This window comes from Boleophthalmus pectinirostris, unplaced genomic scaffold, assembly GCF_026225935.1.
Source record: "Boleophthalmus pectinirostris isolate CB_2022bp ecotype Guang Dong unplaced genomic scaffold, ASM2622593v1 HiC_scaffold_2, whole genome shotgun sequence".
Classification (NCBI taxonomy): Eukaryota; Metazoa; Chordata; class Actinopteri; order Gobiiformes; family Gobiidae; genus Boleophthalmus; species Boleophthalmus pectinirostris.
In genome coordinates this window covers 45,144,301-45,164,602 of record NW_026571152.1, presented here as the reverse complement: position 1 = coordinate 45,164,602, position 20,302 = coordinate 45,144,301, and the positions used below count along the sequence as shown (strand labels likewise).

The 20,302-nt window shown below is 44.4% G+C and overlaps 1 protein-coding gene across 1 annotated transcript in view; it reads right to left on the bottom strand.

Moving 5' to 3' along the window:
- Positions 1 to 1,531: 1,531 nt before the first annotated feature.
- The window catches only part of iqch (IQ motif containing H), a 40,717-nt gene continuing 21,946 nt past the window's right edge, over positions 1,532 to 20,302 (bottom strand). The window contains 8 exon segments of the mRNA XM_055155935.1: positions 1,532 to 1,603; positions 1,763 to 1,871; positions 2,368 to 2,429; positions 2,517 to 2,639; positions 4,705 to 4,968; positions 12,440 to 12,726; positions 13,944 to 14,106; positions 19,119 to 19,219. Of these exon segments, the coding sequence (XP_055011910.1) occupies positions 1,532 to 1,603; positions 1,763 to 1,871; positions 2,368 to 2,429; positions 2,517 to 2,639; positions 4,705 to 4,968; positions 12,440 to 12,726; positions 13,944 to 14,106; positions 19,119 to 19,219 (1,181 nt within the window).

Here is a 20,302-nt window from a genome sequence, read left to right as displayed (position 1 = left end):
AGTAAAGCACGCGGCTGCACGAGCGCGGGGAAAATGATCCTCAAACTGTTGGATTTTGATGAAGCGCCGGATCTGAACCCGTCACACTCAGGGTTTTACGGTTTTATCATCATATTAACGGTTTTATGGTCAAACTGCAGCAGCTGGAGTTTGTTTGTACCTGTACGTCACCGTTTTCCTCCCGGACAGAAACACGGCGCTGCACAAACGTTCCCCTGGAAAGAACGAAGCAACCGCAAAACAAAAAACAAAAAAAACAAAAAAACCCCAGAAAACTCAAAATACAGAATATGACTTTATAGCAGAAAACACTTGTAATCACACACACTTTTGTGTTGTTGTTTTTTTGTCTCATCATTAATTAATATTGCAGATGCTTCTTCACAACCCTGGTCATTATCACAGACTGTATATATTTTATTTTTTATACAGTCTGTGGTCGTTATTCTAAAATTCTTATATTACATTTTTCAGGTTTGGTTGGACCTTAGCCGTGGTGTTTTATGAATAGGCTGTGGCATAAAATTAATGTTAATAATAATAATAATAAATGTAACGCAGGTAGAAGCCTCCCAGTCCTGGTTCCACCTGTGGACGGTGCACAGGTGTGGGGCAGTTTAAATCATGCTAAACACAATAGCTGTTTTTTTGGCTGCTCAATAAGTGAGTGCAAAATGAGTGTAAACACAGAGGAGCATTCCAGAACACCACCTGATGATGTCACGCAGTGGGACTGAGCACTCAAGGGCCAATTTGAACAAAATAAATGAAAACAGGTTATTTGATGAGGACACAAAACATTATTTAAGGTTCAAACTATTCATGGATTTCAGATCTTGGTTTATTGGTGATATTTTAAGGAGTTTTGCTCATTCAAGAGAAATTTTAATTGTTAATTGTTGTTGAATCGTTAAATGGAAAGAGCCGCGTGTAAAGAGAGAGAATCAGTGAAAAATGATCCTTACAGCAGCAGAGCAGCATAAGTTTGATATAAGAGATATATTAAAAAAACAATGCATTGACCGTTTAAAAAGCATAATTCATGTTAAAACGTTACATTTCCAGTTTGCTGTATGCACCGTCTGTTGACACAAACCCTCTGTGTGTACTGTGTGTGTGTGTATGTGTGTGTACTGTGTGTGTGTGTATCTGTGTGTACTGTGTGTGTATCTGTGTGTGCTGTGTGTGTATCTGTGTGTACTGTGTGTGTGTGTGTGCAGCCCTGAGACGGTCCTGAGCGCCTGAAGCGTGTGAAGGTCTCTCATAGAAATCCTACATTAAGTGTTGTATCTGTGGATGGAGCAGGTGCACGGGCTGATGGAGGAAATCCAGGCCGAGGTGCTGATTTAAGTTTGTCTCCCACAAGGCCACGCGGCGCCACAATCACACAAACATCAAATAGTCTGATTATCTTTTCATTCAAATCTCCCTGCTGCCTTTACTGTTCGAGTCTTATTATTGATTTCCTTTAGTTTTGTTTGAACATCTGTGAGTGAGTTCAAACTGTCAAAAGGACAATGGGGATGTGCTGTTAGTGACCACACTGCTGCTGCTGCTGCTGCTGCTTCTTCTGCACAAACTCTTCAATGCTCTTCATCAGCTCCTAAAAGAAACATGAACACTTAATCGTGCAGTAATTACTCAGCGTAGAAAAGACTTGTTAACCTTGTGCTGGTAACATACTGTAGCTGCCGATAGGGAAGTGGAGCGCAGCCTTTGTGACACAGATAGAGAGGGATCATTAAGTCATTAGCACACGCACCTTCAAATTGCTTTGTCCCTGTGTTCTGGAGGAAGACGTCTCCTGATGGATGACTGACAGGCTGTGAGCAAAGGTCAGGAGCGCTCCCTCGGGACTGTCGCGCGCCGCTCTGCTCAAACAGCCAACACAAACGGGTGCACTAATGAGACCTGCGCACCTCATCTGGACGCGGGTCAATAGAAGTTTGGAGCGGCGTCTCGCGGGGCCCGGCTCAGAGCGATTACAGGCCGTGGGAGGAGAGGATCCCGGTGATGAATATGGTGAATAACCTGCGGCTTAAACGGCGGCAGGTTTCACAGGAACATTCACCATGTTAATCCTGAAACAGCCTCTGCCCAGACGCGCTAAACCCCGAGCTGTCAGCGGCTCACGGCAACAACAACACAAATATCACACTGGAGTTCATTGAGTGGACTCTGCGTCACCGTCCTGCCCAGTGACCAGCACAGAAACACATACTTCTACACAAACCTTAACGACAGGTGGTTTTATTACATCTTCTGTTTTAACGCTTGTAGTTTGATTTACTATAAATGAAGAGCATTATTCATTTACGGATTATGTTTTATAATATCGTGACTCTTTGAAATTCTTTGAGGACTTACATCATTCCGATGCGGCGTCGGTCTGAGCTGTCGTAAAGAGCAAACAGTGTGCCTTGTTTCTTCTGAGAATAATAAAAGAAGGACATAAGTGTGGAGAAGAACATGATTAGAAGAACCTCCTCCTCCTCCTCGTCTCTCGTGTGAAACACCTCCTTGTTGAAGCCGAGGCCCCGGACTTTACACATCTGAAAGAAGGTGCTGCGGTAGAGCGTGGACAGGTTGGCGTGGAACAGTTGGCTGCTCAGGACGGCGAAACGCTTCTCCATCGAAAACTGAAAACAAGAAACACAAACAAATATTCCATAAAACACACACAAAAAAACACACAGGTTCAAATCAAATTATTATTGCATGATGAAAATGTAAAGTGAATTTTCCATGACTTTCCAGCACCTACATGTGTAGAACTGATCAGACTTTTAGGTGTAAATCTGAAACATTAACTCTTTCCTTTCACCTTATAGTTTGGGATTATAGTTTTGAACATTTTAAATCCTGTCAGTGTGTTTATTGTCACGTCTTTAAACGAAAGACTCAGACGTTCACAAATAATCAGAACAGACTCATGAGAACTGAACACAACACTGGAGCTGTGGGAAACAGACACTATAATTCCATGAGTTTTCCAGGATTTCCATGACTGTGGGAACTCTGTAAAATGTAGGTTTTTGTTGTAACAGAAAGTTCATGTGTTCAGTCACCAGTAGAAAATATGACATTAAACATTTGTGATTCAACTTTTGAACTATTTCATGATAAAGTCAAATGTTTTTAACAGAGAAATTTGCCTCCGTCTGCGAGTCTCACATCATCTGAAAACCACACACACACACACACACACACACACACACACACACACACACACACACACACACACACGGAGCTGTCACACTGTGCATCCAGCCGCTTTAATTGTGTTTGTAATGTGCTGGCCTCTGGTGACGGCCGCTGGACGCTCGGTGGAGTCGCTCGGTGGAGTCGCTCGGTGGAGTCGCTCGGTGGAGTCGCTCGGTGGAGTCGCTCGGTGGAGTCGCTCGGTGGAGTCGCTCGGTGGAGTCGCTCGGTGGAGCAGCAGCGTCGGGCCGGAGCCTAAATGAACGGTTGATAAAATACTACAAGCTCCAGATTAACAAGCGTAAACTCCGGCTCTGTGCTAATAAAAAGAACCTTTTGTTTAAGGCCTGGCAGCGAGCTGATGAGGTGTGAGCGCAGACACACACACACACACACACACACACACATACATAATGAAAATGATATGAATTATTAATGTGTTGATTATTTAGACTCATCTATCAAAATGATAATGAATGCTCGTCCTAAACACCAGCGAACTCAGAGCATAATTACACTGTTTAGTGGTATTTAAGATAAAGGTTTATACACACACAGTCTAAAGGACCAGCAAACACACAACTAACTCTGTCATACGCACAAACACAACACACAAACACACAAACACACAACACACAAACACAACACACAAACACAACACAACACACAACCTGAAAACGTCTCATAAAAACACTGAAGAAAACCCCGGTCTTCTCTCTCTCTGCTGGACACATCTTGAGCTCAAATACTTTTATTATTATATTATTATTTTATTTTCTGTTGTTGAATGAAATAAATTGCAATTCATTTATTTTGTCTTCATCATATTGTTTTTTAACATCAGAAATATAATTCTCTGATGTGGTTTTCCTTCAGATCACAATGATTCTGTTCACGTTAAGACGTAAACTACTGAGCTGCATTTACTCAAAGGTCGTGGATTAAACAAACTGAACTCCTGTGAGTTTTAAGACACGTCACAGTGTTGTTCTCTCCTCACACTCAGAGCTGGACTTCTGCTTGTTTCAGTAACTCTTTATTATGAGTCTGTCTTTGTACTTGTAGTTCAGGAGAGATCAGCAGCTCCAGCTAAAAGTGCAGGTTTGTGCGTTCAACATGTGAATGAAACAAAACACAGCTGCAGGTCTGTGTGTGACCAGGAAATGACATTAAAATGTCGGGGAAAAAAGCCGTGCAACATGAGTCCTTTAATTTTATTTTAAAGTCGTTTTTGCTCGTGCTGGAGTTGGAGCTTCTACCTGCTTCTTACAAAAACCTGCAGCTTTTGCAAATAACACTGAATATGAGTAATTTTCTGACGTTTGCTTCAGGTGTTCAGAGGATCAGCTCTGCTCTGCTCCGTCTGCTCTGGAATTCAAACATTTAATAAATTCAGTATTTTCACTTTGCTCTCGAACAAAACCTCAAACGGCCGATGAATGTGCAGAATCTCATTGTCTAAAGGCTTGAACTCTCATTAAAATATGTGTAATGAAAACATACTTTGTGAGGCGATGTTTGTGCGCGTGGCACTGGCACGTGCAGGGCGCTGGCGGCGGAGGCGAGCGCTGGTGGAGGCGAGCGCTGGCGGCGGAGGCGAGCGGTGGCGGCGGTGGCGGCGGCGGGCGGCGGGGCGAGCGGTGGCGGCGGCGAGGCGGCGGAGGCGAGCGTGGCGGCGGAGGCGAGCGCTCCCTGAGTGCTGTGGAGCAGCGTGGGGGTCAGGGCCAGGTCATCGCTGTACGAGAGCTGCAGGTCAAGGGCCCAAACCTGCAGAAAAACACCACAAAGAAACAACAAAACCACCTGAAAGAGTCACTGAAAACAGACGTCAGAGCACCAGGTCACAGGTCAGTGCCTCAGGTCACCAAACGACCCGGCGCAGGAGCCGCAGGAGCTGCAGGAGCCACAGGAGCCACAGGAGCACAGGAGCCACAGGAGCCACAGGAGCCACAGGAGCTACAGGAGCCACAGGAGCTACAGGAGCCACAGGAGCTACAGGAGCCACAGGAGAGCCCGGTTCAAACTCTACTCACCAATATTCACACATGTAAACCAGGACTAAACCATGTGTTGGGACTGAACCAGAACTAAACCAGAACTGAACCAGGAATAAACCAGGACTAAACCAGGAATAAACCAGGACTAAACCAGGACTAAAACCAGGACTGAACCAGGACTAAACCAGGAATAAACCAGGACTAAACCAGGACTAAAACCAGGACTAAACCAGACTAAAACCAGGAATAAACCAGGACTAAACCAGGACTAAACCAGGAATAAACCAGGACTAAACCAGGACTAAAACCAGGACTAAACCAGGAATAAACCAGGACTAAACCAGGACTAAACCAGGACTAAACCAGGACTAAACCAGGACTACATCAAACTGTGGGCCTGGAGTTTTTTGGTTTTTTTTAACATTTGGACTAAAATTACGACACAACATCGCTCCAAACAAAAGTTCAGAGAGTCAGTGAGAAGAAACTTCTAGAACCTGGAGGAGAAACATCTGAACCTCCATTTTGCAGAACACGTCTGATTTAATCACACGACAACTCAAGTTATTCTTCTTTTTAAAACCAGGTGGTGAGAAACAAGAAATATCACAACATCTGGAGGCTTTATCAACTGGAGCCACTGGATTATTCTCCAAAATGTGTCGCCCAAACACAGGAACGAGTCCAACTGTGCAGTGGCCAGAAAAAAAAAACAATACAGAAGTTAGTTTTTTGGTCAGAAATTTTCCAAAATGACAACACGAGATTGTGATGTTGCACAAACCCGTCGGGAGCACAGACCTCGCAGCCTCGGAGGAGACGCTGGCTGATATGTTTAGTAAATGGCGTCATTATAAGTATATTAAGGGGTCAGGTGCAGTCGTGGCCTTCTGCTTAAACAGGGCTAATTTGTCCCATAATAACCTAAGCTGGATGCCCTCCCCTCGCCGGGGCCACATAAATCACACACGAAGCACTTGGTCATAACGAAGTGGCACTCGGGCTTTTCCTGCTTTTCCTGAGCCGCTCCTATTTGTCAAAGTAAACGCTGCTGCCACTAATGCAAATGTCCCTCTGAAGAATGTGCGAGAGAGAAAGTGTGTGTGTGTGTGTGTGTGTGTGTGTGTGTGTGTGTGTGTGTGTGTGTGTGTGTGTGTGTGTTTGAGAGAAAGAATTGTTGGGTTTGGGGCATTTATTCGTAACATTTCAGCTCTTTATGACTCTTCATTTGCGCTGCTGTCGGTTTATTTGTTTGTGGTTATTTGCTGATTAACAGTTTCCCATCAGTACTGGAAAAGTCTTCAAAACAAAATGATACTAATGCTGTAGATTTGCAGAGGTTCGTTAAGTGTTCGTTAAACCGCTGTGTGTTTCCTTCAGACTCGCGCGTGGACCTGAGCACAGTTTAGTTCAGTAGAAACGAGAATCGCACACGAGTCTAGTGAAGGTGTTCGAGTTTAAAAACAGACTAAATATTCCGTTTTTTTGACGATGAAACGACATTATCACACAGATCGGAGCAGTGTAACGCGGGCCCTTACACATGTGCGGGGGCTCGTGTGCCGTGTTCATCAGTATGCTCCGCGCTTCCTTCAGGCCCCTGCACGGATCTGAGCGCGGTGGGTCCAGATCCGTCCCTTTGTGGTTCTTAACAAAGCTGTGGGAGACGTACGCCTGGATTGTACCTGTTTTCTATGGCCGGCCGCTCTCATTAAAGAGCCTGACGCTGCAGCTGGGGCCCCGCGGCTCCACAATGTGACGAGAGACTGAAGGGCAAACATATGTGACCCACTTCCACGCGCCACAGAAAGTGCTTTTAGCAACAGGTTTGAATCTAAATTGATGTTTAAATGCAGAGAGCTTTGCCCATGTGGCGCTGTGTGTCTGAGCCGTGGAGGGAGATGGCCGAGAATGCAGCGTCTTTAATGTCCTGATCTATTCAAGTGCGGCGTTTAGTCGCTCTTAATTATGCTGCTGCTGAAAAGCATTCATGTCTGGGCTGATTGTGAGTAAAAAATGATTTGATGGCTCTCATTATATAATTTTTAACAGTCTGGGAGAAGGACGCTTTCTGTCCTTGTGATTTTTTTTTTTTTTTTTTTGGAAAAGATAATTAACACAAATGAATAGAAGTTCACTTTTATTTAGTCAATCTCTGAATATGAAACATACCACAAGGATTTTAATCACCAAAAATATGACATGAAGATATTCATATATTTATTTATTTATATCCCTGTGGTCAGTGAAGTTTACGTCTAAAACAATTCAGAACATTTAATTAAAATATGTCAGTTATTTACTGGTAATGAATCAGTGACGACCTCTGGCAGGAGATCGTCACTGTTGTAATTAAAATCATTCAAATTCATGAAGCGGAACAAGTTTCATTAAAGCTCCAACATCACAAACGATTTAAACCAGGACCACACTCCAGGACCACACTCCAGGACCACATCAGGACCACACACTCAGGACACACTCCAGGACACTCCAGGACACACTCCAGGACACACTCCAGGACCACACTCCAGGATCCAGGACTCCAACACTCCAGACTGACCACACTCCAGGACCACACTCCACCACACTCCAGGATACACTCCAGGACACTCCAGGACCACACTCCAGACCACACTCCAAAACCACACTCCAGGACCACACTCCAGGACACTCCAGCACACTCCAGGACCACACTCCAGGACCACACTCCAGACCACACTACCACACTCCAGACCACACTCCAGGACCACACTCCAGACCACACTCCAGGACCACACTCCAGGACCACACCACACTCCAAACCACACTCCAGGACCACACTCCAGGACACTCCACACTCCAGGACCACACTCAGGACCACACTCCAGGACCACACTCCAGGACCACACTCCAGAACACTCCAGGACCACACTCCAGACCACACTCCAGACCACACTCCAGACCACACTCCAGAACCACACTCCAGAACCACACTCCAGAACCACACTCCAGGACCACACTCCAGACCACACTAGACCACACTCCAGGACACACTCCAGGACACTCCACACTCCAGGACCACACTCCAGGACCACACTCCAGGACCACACTCCAGGACCACACTCCAGACACTCCAGACACACTCCAGACCACACTCCAGACCACACCAGACCACACTCCAGACCACACTCCAGGACCACACCACACTCCAGACACTCCAGACCACACTCCAGGACCACACTCCAGGACCACACTCCAGGACCACACTCCAGGACCACACTCCAGGACCACACTCCAGGACCACACTCCAGAACCACACTCCAGGACCACACTCCAGGACCACACTCCAGGACCACACTCCAGGACCACACTCCCACACTCCAGGACACACTCCAGGACCACACTCCAGGACCACACTCCACCACACTCCAACAGGACACACTCCAGACCACACTCCAGACCACACTCCAGGACCACACTCCAGGACCACACTCCAGACCACACTCCAGACCACACTCCAGGACCACACTCCAGGACCACACTCCAGGACACTCCAGGACCACACTCCAGACCACACTCCAGGACCACACTCCCCACACCACACTCCAGGACCACACTCCAGGACCACACTCCACCACACTCCAGGACCACACTCCAGGACCACACTCCAAACCACACTCCAGGACCACACTCCAGGACCACACTCCAGGACCACACTCCAGGACCACACTCCAGGACCACACTCCAGGACCAACTCCACACTCCAGGACCACACTCCACACTCCAGGACCACACTCCAGGACCACACTCCAGGACCACACTCCAGGACCACACTCCAGGACACTCCAGACCACACTCCAGGACCACACTCCAGGACCACACTCCAAAACCACACTCCAGGACCACACTCCAGGACCACACTCCAGACCACACTCCAGACCACACTCCAGGACCACACTCCAGGACCACACTCCAGGACCACACTCCAGGACCACACTCCAGACCACACTCCAGGACCACACTCCAGGACCACACTCCAAAACCACACTCCAGGACCACACTCCAGGACCACACTCCAGGACCACACTCCAAAACCACACTCCAGGACCACACTCCAGGACCACACTCCAGGACCACACTCCAAAACCACACTCCAGACCACACTCCAGGACCACACTCCACCACACTCCAAAACCACACTCCAGGACCACACTCCAGGACCACACCCACCACACTCCAGGACCACACTCCACCACACTCCAGGACCACACTCCAGAACCACACTCCAGGACCACACTCCAGACCACACTCCAAACCACACTCCAGGACCACACTCCAGGACCACACTCCAGGACCACACTCCAGGACCACACTCCACACACTCCAGGACCACACTCCAGACCACACTCCAGGACCACACTCCAGGACCACACTCCAGGACCACACTCCAGAACCACACTCCAGGACCACACTCCAGACCACACTCCAGACCACACTCCAGGACCACACTCCAGACCACACTCCAGACCACACTCCAGGACCACACTCCAGACCACACTCCAGACCACACTCCCACACTCCAGGACCACACTCCAGGACCACACTCCAGGACCACACTCCAACCACACTCCAGGACCACACTCCAGGACCACACTCCAGACCACACTCCAGGACCACACTCCAGGACCACACTCCAGGACCACACTCCAGGACCACACTCCAGGACCACACTCCAGTCACACACATTTGAGTAAATCTTTATTCTGAGTCTGTTACATTTCCAAAGCTCCAAACGCTCTGCTCCACCTTGTGATGTCATGAAGTGGTAGTTTTCAAGTGAACAGCTCCTTTTACCTTTAATTCAGTCGAGTTCGGCGACTCCAGGACTGAAATGATCCAGGTGATTCTAGTGAAGGTGTGTGGAGTTTAAAAACACAGTGGAGCACTTCCTGGATCACCACATGATGACATCACAAGGTGGAACAGAGTGTTTTGAGTTTGACAAAAGAACTCAGGGTAACACTTTATAATAACTCCACCTTATTTAGCCTTAATAAAGCATGAACAAAGGCTTAATTAATAATGATTCATGCTTAGTAACTACTTAATTACTACCTTAATTAGCACTTGCACTTAATTTGCCTGTGCTGTAAATAGTTACTCATAATTATTTCATATTTAATTACTCATGAACTAAACATCTGAGCATTTATTAATCATTAATAAACTACGAGAGAATGATTTACTAATAATGTAATTCAATGATCATTCAGCAGCTGTTCTCTGTTAAGTCTTTTTGAGAGCTTTTTTTAAAGTGAAGACAAATGATCCTTTATTAAGTATTTACTACACGTGAATCATTATTAATTAAATCTTTGCTCATTATTAATTAAGTCTTTGTTCATGCTTTATTAAGGCTAAGTAAGGTGTAGTTATTATAAAGTGTTACCGAACTCAATACGCAGGTTTGTGTGTTAAACATGTGTGAATGACACAAAACACAAGTGCAGGTCTGTGTGTGTGACGAGGAAACGACAGATAAACGACAGATAAAGTCAGAATAATTCGAGCTCTTTAAACAAACGCGCGTCGTTCGTTTAATCTCGTGTTTGTGGATTATCCGTGTTTCAGAGTTGACGGTGTAATCATATATCATAGGGCCGGTTATATTACATTTCAAAGTGCTTTTTTCTTCCCTCTCTGGATCAATATTGTGTCGATGCAGTCACATGCGGAGAGCAGAGGTCCGGCGTCATAAACAGAGTTATCTGGTGTATCGTCAATCACACGGGCGCAGAACGAGCCTGACAAACGCCACGTGCCTTCGTCTGTGCGGAGGTTTCAGAGCGGAGAGGAGGCGGGGTTAAACGCGGCCGGGGCGTCCTCGTACAGCTGTTAAATCACTTTAGAATGACCTATTGTCTGACAGCGACGGCTCAGTGTTTGGGGTGAAAGGGCAGGTCTTAAATGGTGGATAAGTGCGCTCACACAATGTGCTCTGACACTTTATTAGACGGGCTGCAGACACTGTTTGGCCTCCTGTTGTAGACCTCTGGGGAGCAGTCTGAGGCTCCTCTCTGTGCCACTATAGATCCTCTATCCCCAACAACTATTGACGTGATCCAGCGGCACCGTGCAAACACAGAGCTGTTAAACACCAGCGCAGGAGAAAACCCCGAGTCTACGGAGATTCACTTCTGCAAATGACACCAACAGCCTTTTGTTTGTGAAGAGTCAATAATCTGTAATGACTCCAGTCTGTGGGTTTGTTCAAATGAGTCCAGACGCAAAGACAAATTACATTTCTAAATATGGATAGTGTTGGGAAAGTGACTTTTAAAATGTAATCCCCTACAGATTACAGATTACACACCCCAAAATGTAGTTTGTAACATAATCCAGTAAATTACTTAAAGTGAGTAACGTAATCTGATTACTTTGGATTACTTGATATTGTCGTGTTTTTTTAAACTACATGAATGTAACGACCACATCCTGATAGAAAAATGATTTTTATATGAGACACTGATGCTTCAATTATGTCCAACTACTGTTAGTGTCATATTGTTTAGTCCTGGTTTTAGACCTGGTTTAGTCCTGGTTTTAGACCTGGTTTAGACCTGGTTTAATCCTGGTTTAGTCCTGGTTTTAGACTTGGTTTGAGTCCTGGTTTAGACCTGGTTTAGTCCTGGTTTTGTGTTTGGCAATGAGTAGAATAACCGAGAAAAAAAAAAGAAAAAAAAAAGGGATTTAGCCCAAAATGTGAAAACAGGAAAATACTGCCCTGTAATCCATTTATTTCAACAAAGTAACTGTAATCCAATTACCACTCACTGAAACAGTAACTGTAACTGAATACAGTTACTCATCATTTGTACTCTGATTATGTAATCCCGGTACTTGTAATCTGTTACTCCGAACACTGAATATGGATTAGTGTTAGAATAGAATATGGATAGAATAAACAGAAGTTTTCTTTTATAGGAAACAGTTCACAGAGATGATGATTATTATTAGATTAGATCATTAGAGGGATGTTGTTCTCACCTTGGCTCAGTTTAATTTAAAATAAAAAATAAATCTTGAAAATCCTGAACCACACAAAAGCCTCTGTCTCTGTAGAACTAAAACAGTGACAGAAACCCTCTGTAAGACCCTGTCCTCGTTGTCTTGAACCTGACCATAAGTTCTACATGATGATGATGATGATGATTATTATTATTATTATTATTATTATTATTCTTTATCATGAGTCTGACCTTGTTCTGGTTGGAGGTTCGGTGGATGAAGCTGGCCAGTCTGAGGGACACGTGTCCGACGACGCCCTTCTGGAGACAGGTCCGTCCCAGGCGGGAGCACAGGGACCGGAGGGTTTCTGGGCTCACAGACGTTTGTGGGACACAGGAGGCGAGGACCTGCAGACCACAGCGGCTCTGGAGCAGGTCTCTGCACGAGAGCGTCGAGATGTTCCCCCCAGGCTCCAGCAGCAGGTCCACAGTCACACAGGACACACTGTCAGAGGGAGGGAGGGCCTCCACCACACCACCTGCACAGGTACCACACACATGGAGAGAGTCTGTGAGAGTCAGTCAGTCTGGAGAGAGTCTGTGAGTCGAGTCTGTGAGTCTGTGAGAGTCTGTCTGTGAGAGTCTGTGAGAGTCTGTGAGAGTCTGTGAGAGTCTGTGAGAGTCTGTGAGAGTCTGTGAGAGTCTGTGAGAGTCTGTGTGAGAGTCTGTGAGTCTGTGAGAGTCTGTGAGAGTCTGTGAGAGTCTGTGAGAGTCTGTGAGAGTCTGTGAGAGTCTGTGAGAGTCTGTGAAGAGTCTGTGAGAGTCTGTAGAGAGTCTGTGAGAGTCTGTGAGAGTCTGTGTGAGTCTGTGAGAGTCTGTGAGAGTCTGTGAGAGTCTGTGAGAGTCTGTGAGAGTCTGTGTGAGAGTCTGTGAGAGTCTGTGAGAGTCTGTGAGAGTCTGTGAGAGTCTGTGAGAGTCTGTGAGAGTCTGTGAGAGTCTGTGAGAGTCTGTGAGAGTCTGTGAGAGTCTGTGTGTGAGAGTCTGTGAGAGTCTGTAAGAGTCTGTGAGAGTCTGTGAGAGTCTGTGAGAGTCTGTGAGAGTCTGTGAGAGTCTGTGAGAGTCTGTGAGAGTCTGTGAGATTCGCCGAGAGTCTGTGAGAGTCTGTGAGAGTCTGTGAGAGTCTGTGAGAGTCTGTGAGAGTCTGTGAGAGTCTGTAAGAGTCTGTGAGAGTCTGTGAGAGTCTGTGAGAGTCTGTGAGAGTCTGTGAGAGTCTGTGAGAGTCTGTGTGAGTCTGTGAGAGTCTGTGAGAGTCTGTGAGAGTCTGTGAGAGTCTGTGAGAGTCTGTGAGAGTCTGTGAGAGTCTGTGAGAGTCTGTGAGAGTCTGTAAGAGTCTGTAAGAGTCTGTAAGAGTCTGTGAGAGTCTGTGTGAGTCTGTGTGAGTCTGTGAGAGTCTGTGTGAGTCTGTGAGAGTCTGTGAGAGTCTGTGTGAGTCTGTGTGAGAGTCTGTGAGAGTCTGTGTGAGTCTGTGTGAGTCTGTGAGAGTCTGTGAGAGTCTGTGTGAGTCTGTGTGAGTCTGTGTGAGTCTGTGTGAGTCTGTGAGAGTCTGTGAGAGTCTGTGTGAGTCTGTGTGAGTCTGTGAGAGTCTGTGAGAGTCTGTGAGTCTGTGAGAGTCTGTGAGAGTCTGTGAGAGTCTGTGTGAGTCTGTGTGAGTCTGTAAGCATCTGTAAGAATCGGTAAAAGCTGGTGAGCATCTAACCTTGGCTGAGGAAGGTCTGGAGGAAGCTGGTCCAGGTGAGGTGATGGGAGGAGTCGACAGGACGAGCGTGAGACGAGAGCCACTGAGGGACCTCCTCCAGGAAACGGACCATCAGCGGCTCCTGCAGAACATCAGGAGGAGGTTTGTCATTGTCAGTCTGACTCTACACACATACTGAGTGAAATCACTTTAGGATTCATACGGCTAATGTCTGATTTACAATATTTCATAATCATGTAAATGATTTGGACTCACAGCAAAAGAAAATGGAAATGTGAGAATGATTGATTTCATAATTGTCCCATTATTCCAGCCTTATCTTCTTTAGATAATGAGCTGGAGGTTATGTGTGGCTTTCAGGACGGAGACTGTTGCTATGGTGATTTATAATTTACAACTAAACCTTATATGTTCTGAATATATTTGTGCATTTATGTGTCAGTACACTGCAGACGACAGGAGCTCACACCATACACACTGTACCAGAATAAAAGAATAAAAAGTTCTATAAGTGACACGTGTGTAAGAGCCGAGCTGGAGTAAAGAATCAACACTGGAGTCAGAGTAAGATGACTCTGCGGAACATGAGCTTGTACTTTTACAGTAACCACTCAGTCTTTATATTATTATATATTAGAAACACGACGTATAGATACAGACAAATATAATGATAAAAGAAAATACTGAAACCACTGACACAAAAACATAAAACAGGAGAATCCCACTGAAACCATTTTAAAGAGACTCTCGTTAAAAGGTCTGAGCCGCAACAAATCACAGAATCAACCAATAATTAACCACAAAAGTCACTTTTTCTCTCCTCGACGGCGCAGATCTGAACAGAAACACTTCAGATCTTCAACTTCTGTAATGAAACTGAGCACATGATCCTCATGTTCCATATATTGAATAACAAGTTGCTGTGGTCTGTGTTTCAGCCGTGTGTTTCAGCCCGTGTGTTTCAGCCTGTATGTTTCAGCCTGTATGTTTCAACCCGTGTGTTTCAGCTCGTGTGTTTCAGCTCGTGTGTTTCAGCCCGTGTGTTTCAGCCTGTATGTTTCAGCTCGTGTGTTTCAGCCTGTGTGTTTCAGCCTGTGTGTTTCAGCCTGTGTGTTTCAGCTTGTGTGTTTCAGCTGTGTGTTTCAGCCTGTGTGTTTCAGCCTGTGTGTTTCAGCTTGTGTGTTTCAGCTCGTGTGTTTCAGCTCGTGTGTTTCAGCTCGTGTGTTTCAGCCCGTGTGTTTCAGCCTGTGTGTTTCAGCCTCGTGTGTTTCAGCTCGTGTGTTTCAGGCTCGTGTGTTTCGGCCGTGCGTTTTCGGCTCGTGCGTGTTTCAGCTCGTGCGTTTCGGCCCGTGTTCGTTTCGTGTGTTTCGGCTCGTGCGTTTCGGCTCGTGCGTTTCGGCTCGTGCGTTTCAGCTCGTGTGTTTCAGCCCGTGTGTTTCAGCTCGTGTGTTTCAGCCTGTTTCAGTCTCCTTGAGCGATGGAGTCACTTTCTGTCTGGAGTCTGTTTCAGAAAAAGGTTTTGAATTATAAATATTCTTTGGTGATATAAAAGAGTGCGGTGACGGCAGGTTTCTCTGTTTAGGAATAAATTAATACCGTCACAATTAAATTACATTAAAACAATTAACGTTTGACATTAATAATTAAACCACAGATGAAACGTTGGCCTGTTCTGTTCTGGTTCATACTGAGACTACATGTCCCATAATCCTCTGCTCTCTGATCTGTTCTGTTCTGCTGTTGTTTTGTTTCATTCACATGTTTAACACAAACCTGCACATTTAGAGTTCTGGTTCTTCTCTCATACAGAAAACACTCTCTTCCACCTTGTGACGTCATCATGTAGTGATACACAAAGTGCTCCACTGTGTTTTTAAACTGCAGAAAGTAATTTGGGTGATTTTTTAATGATGCACAAACCTTTCCTCTGTCTCGGGTTTGTTCAGTTGTTTGTCCTGTCACGATGAAACTGTTTAAAGAACGAAACATCACTGAAGTAAATATAAACTAAACCATGAAGCAGAATGACCCCGTAAAAATACTTGAACAATATCGTTAAATATTAAAAAATAAACAGCAGATCACAGAACTTCAGTGGTCAGTTTCTTATTTGAGTTCAGAATTCAGCTTCATCAGATATTTCCCTCTGCAAAAAAAGAACTCACCCCACAAACACTGAACCCCAAAAACCACCACGAGTGATCACACTGACAGATAATACTCCCTACAACTGTACAACTCACCCTTATGTCACAGATAATACTCCCTACAACTGTACAACTCACCCTTATGTCACAGATAATACTCCCTACAACTGTACAACTCACCCTTATGTCACAAATAATACTCCCTACAACTGTACAACTCACCCTTATGTCACAGATAATACTCCCTACAACTGTACAACTCACCCTTATGTCACAAATAATACTCCCTACAACTGTACAACTCACCCTTATGTCACAAATATACTCCCTAAACTGTACAACAACTCACCCTTGGAGCTGTAGTTTCTTTAGAGTGTTTTTTAGAGCTGTAGTTTGTTTCGAGCTGTAGTTTGTTTAGAGCTGTAGTTTCTTTAGAGTGTTTGTTTTCACAGTAGTTTGTTTAGAGCTGTAGTTTGTTTAGAGTGTTTGTTTTCACAGTAGTTTTTTTAGAGCTGTAGTTTTTTTAGAGTGTAGTTTGTTTAGAGCTTGTAGTTTGTTTAGAGTGTTTGTTTTAGAGCTGTAGTTTGTTTAGAGTGTTTGTTTTCACAGTAGTTTGTTTAGAGCTGTAGTTTGTTTAGAGTGTTTGTTTAGAGCTGTAGTTTTTTTTAGCTGTAGTTTGTTTCGAGCTGTAGTTTGTTTTGTTTCGAGTGTTTGTTTCACAGTAGTTTTTTAGAGCGTAGTTTTTTAGAGTGTTTTTTTAGAGCTGTAGTTTTTTAGAGCTGTAGTTTGTTTCGAGCTGTAGTTTGTTTCGAGCTGTAGTTTGTTTAGAGTGTTTGTTTTCACAGTAGTTTTTTTAGAGCAGGAGTCTTCGTCCTGTAGTTTCCCGCTCTCTTCCAAGTCCTTCTCCAGGAGATTTCTGAATTCTCGTACTGTGCTGAATAACTCACATTTAATTGATTAAATGTCTATTTCCTTTGTAAATGTATCATTTTGCTGCCTAATTTTGTGCGCTGAAAACTGGATGATGATTATGTTCTATAAACATCGACACTCTTCCTCATCTTTGGTTTTATCGTGGCTCTTATATTTACAAAAATTCTGGCGGTCGCTAAAATGAGCAGCTCTGACATTTTCATTTTACAAACAGAAGCTCACAGGAGGAAAAACGTGGACGACTCGAGGTTTAGAGTCTCCTTTTTCATAGTAGTTGGTTTTCTCGCAGTAGTTTGTTTTTTGTGTGTGGTTTGTTTAGAGCCTCAGATTATACTGTTGGTATTTGAGTCATGACATCATCATATTCAGTAGTTTGTTTAGAGTGTTTGTGGCAGTGGGTTCGGTCAAGTGTTAACGGAGGAAACAGGGTCAGATTTTTGACATTCAAATGTCTCTTATTCAGAAACTAGAGGAACTATTGAAATAAGTAAAGTATCAGAATGTAGGAAAGAGTTACACTCCAACAGGGTCAAGTTAAACCTGTGAGATTCTTTCAAGTTCAAGACAAAAAATAAAAAAAACTCATGTCAGTAACGGAGGGAATGAAATATGCAGCACTTTTTGGTCAATAAATCCAAACAGTGATAACTCTTGGTTCTCACTTCCATATCCTTAACAAACTGGTTTGAATATTTGCTTCATATAGTTTTCTACCATATGGTACAAGATTAGGTTGAAAAACCTCTGACTTTTTGACTCATGAGATTTTTTATTAAGAAAGTTCATGGTAACGGAGGGAAAAGTAACGGAGGGAAAATTGTACAAACAAGTAGAAGGTGCAGGATTTTACATCATTTGTCACTTTTTTCTTCTGAAAACTTTAATATTACTTCAAAATGAAAGAAACTATTTCTATAAAATATGTCAGTCCTTCCAAGAACATTTTTATCATTTTAAATACTTTTTTTTAAATCCTGTCCCTTCATCAACAGTTCAAAGATGGAATAACACAAGATATGATGAAATACAAACATTTATTTACATGATTTTTGGGTCTTTGAAATTTGGGAAATAATTTTTGTTCCATGTTTCATTCATGGTCTGTTTAAAACAGATGGAACTTTAGAACCAAAAATGGAACAGAAAAAAAGGTCAACAGTTTCATAAACTAGAGGACATATGTATCTGTTCAATACACTTTTATATCAGGATGAATGTTTACTTCTGCTTGACCTTGGCCAGTAGTTTGTTTTTCACAGTATTTTTTTATTTATTTTTTTTGTCTGTAGTTTGTTTTTTGTTTTTTTGTGTAGTTTGTTTTTTTTTTTGTGTTGTAGTTGTTTTTTTTGTCTGTAGTTTGTTTTTGTCTGGTTTGTTTAGAATTTTTGTCTGGTTTGTTTTTTGTCTGGTTTGTTTTTTGTGTGTGTTGTTTGTTTAGAATGTTTTTGTGTCTGGTTTGTTTTTTGTGTGGTTTGTTTAGAATGTTTTTTGTCTGGTTTGTTTAGAATGTTTTTTGTCTGGTTTGTTTAGAATGTTTTTTGTGTGGTTTGTTTTGTGTGTGGTTTGTTTAGAGCACAGGGCCGCCCGCGCTCGGCTGGAGCCTCAGATTATACTGTTGGTATTCGAGTCATGACGCAGCCATCATCATATTCAAGCTCTGGAAGAGGAGAGGTCACCCGCTCCAGAGCGATTCCCCCGACACAAGCCATGAAGCACACAATGGAGCGGGAAAGAGTGTACGGCGCCGCTCGTCATTTTGAACGGAAGAGCAGCCTCACCCCGGGACTTTGCCTATGCGCCGCACACAAAACAGCGGGACTCGCAGACAGGAAATAGAGGGGTCGCGCCATAAATTATTTGGACTTAAACTGTGTACAGTGGAGTAAGATGGGATTCACGCTTTGCTCGGTGTCCACATAAAACCAGGCAGTGTTCTCGTAAATAAAAAATATGTCATCTCCAGCTCTTTGATTGCCATTTCCAGCCGTCATTGCACAAAGAAGCAGAAGGAAAGTAGAGGCGCTGTGCTGAAAGGAGATAATGCCCCAGCCCAAAAACAAGCAGCTTCAGTGGTGTCAACAACGCCTAATTTGACTTGTTTTCTGAACGCCTTCCATTTGAGTCTGTTCTTTTTCTCGGCGTTTTGCTTGTGGCTGACTTCAGCGCGAGGCCGTCTGCGCCTCTTGACCTCGAGAGCTTCGCACGCAGAATAAGAGGGAGAGAATAAGAAGGTCAGAGTAAAAAGGACAGAATTAGAAGGACAGAATGAAGCCGTGTCAGAGCCGCGGGTTTAATTAGCGCGACAGTAAAACCCACGTGAACAATACTTAGAGGGACAACATCTGTGTAACACCTTCTTTTATTTTCCTCTTGTACAGATTATCAAATGACCCATTTCGTGCGCTGGTTCGAGCTGAAAGAGGAGGAGCGGTGGATGTGGCGGACACAGCGTGATAAAGGAAAGTCCATCTGTTGACACTATTAGGAGTAATTTTGACCCTCTTGTGCTTAATGATGCGTGCGGCGGTGTGAAGGGTTGCCGCGGGCGATGACTGCAGATCTACATGTCTTTAACCTCTCTGTGTAAACGCTCAAAGAGGCCCCGGGGCATTGTGGCTCGGGGCCCCGCAGAATGGGGCCCTGTGTGTTTGGACTGAGTCTCTGCTCTCAGGCTCCGTCTCTTTCTTTTGTAACTGCTGGCATTATTTTCACAACACATGGCTTTTATGTGAAGCACGCTCACGCTGAGCATATTAAAACAAGCAATAATTAACAAAGTGTGTGTCTGTTTGAGAAATGGGCCTCCACATTACACTGCAAACCCATTTGAAGTAATAATACAAATATTAAACTTACACGGGAATAATGGAGTGAGATAAAATAAAGCATTTGGAGCTTATTACTAATACATGGCTTTATAATTTTCATAAGAGTCTGAGTTATGGCCCCAAACACAGAGAACGGAGGTGATCTGTTCTCTTCACGAGAGCCGGAGCCGCAGCGATTACGACGCGTGTTTGTGCATTAATGAGAGTTATAGCTCAAAATACACGTTTATGTTGGGACATCCTTTTAGACGGTGGCACGAGCGCGAGTAATAGCGACGCCATTAAAAATGCATATGTACGAGTGTAATTAACAGCTCGTGTTTGTAATGAGTCAGTTTGTGGAGGAGACGCAGGGACGCAGCTCTTTGATTAAAAGAGTTAGTGTAGAATAAAGCCGCGTAAAGTGTTGTGTCCATATGGCCCCGGGGCCCGAGGCTGGACCGTCCTCACA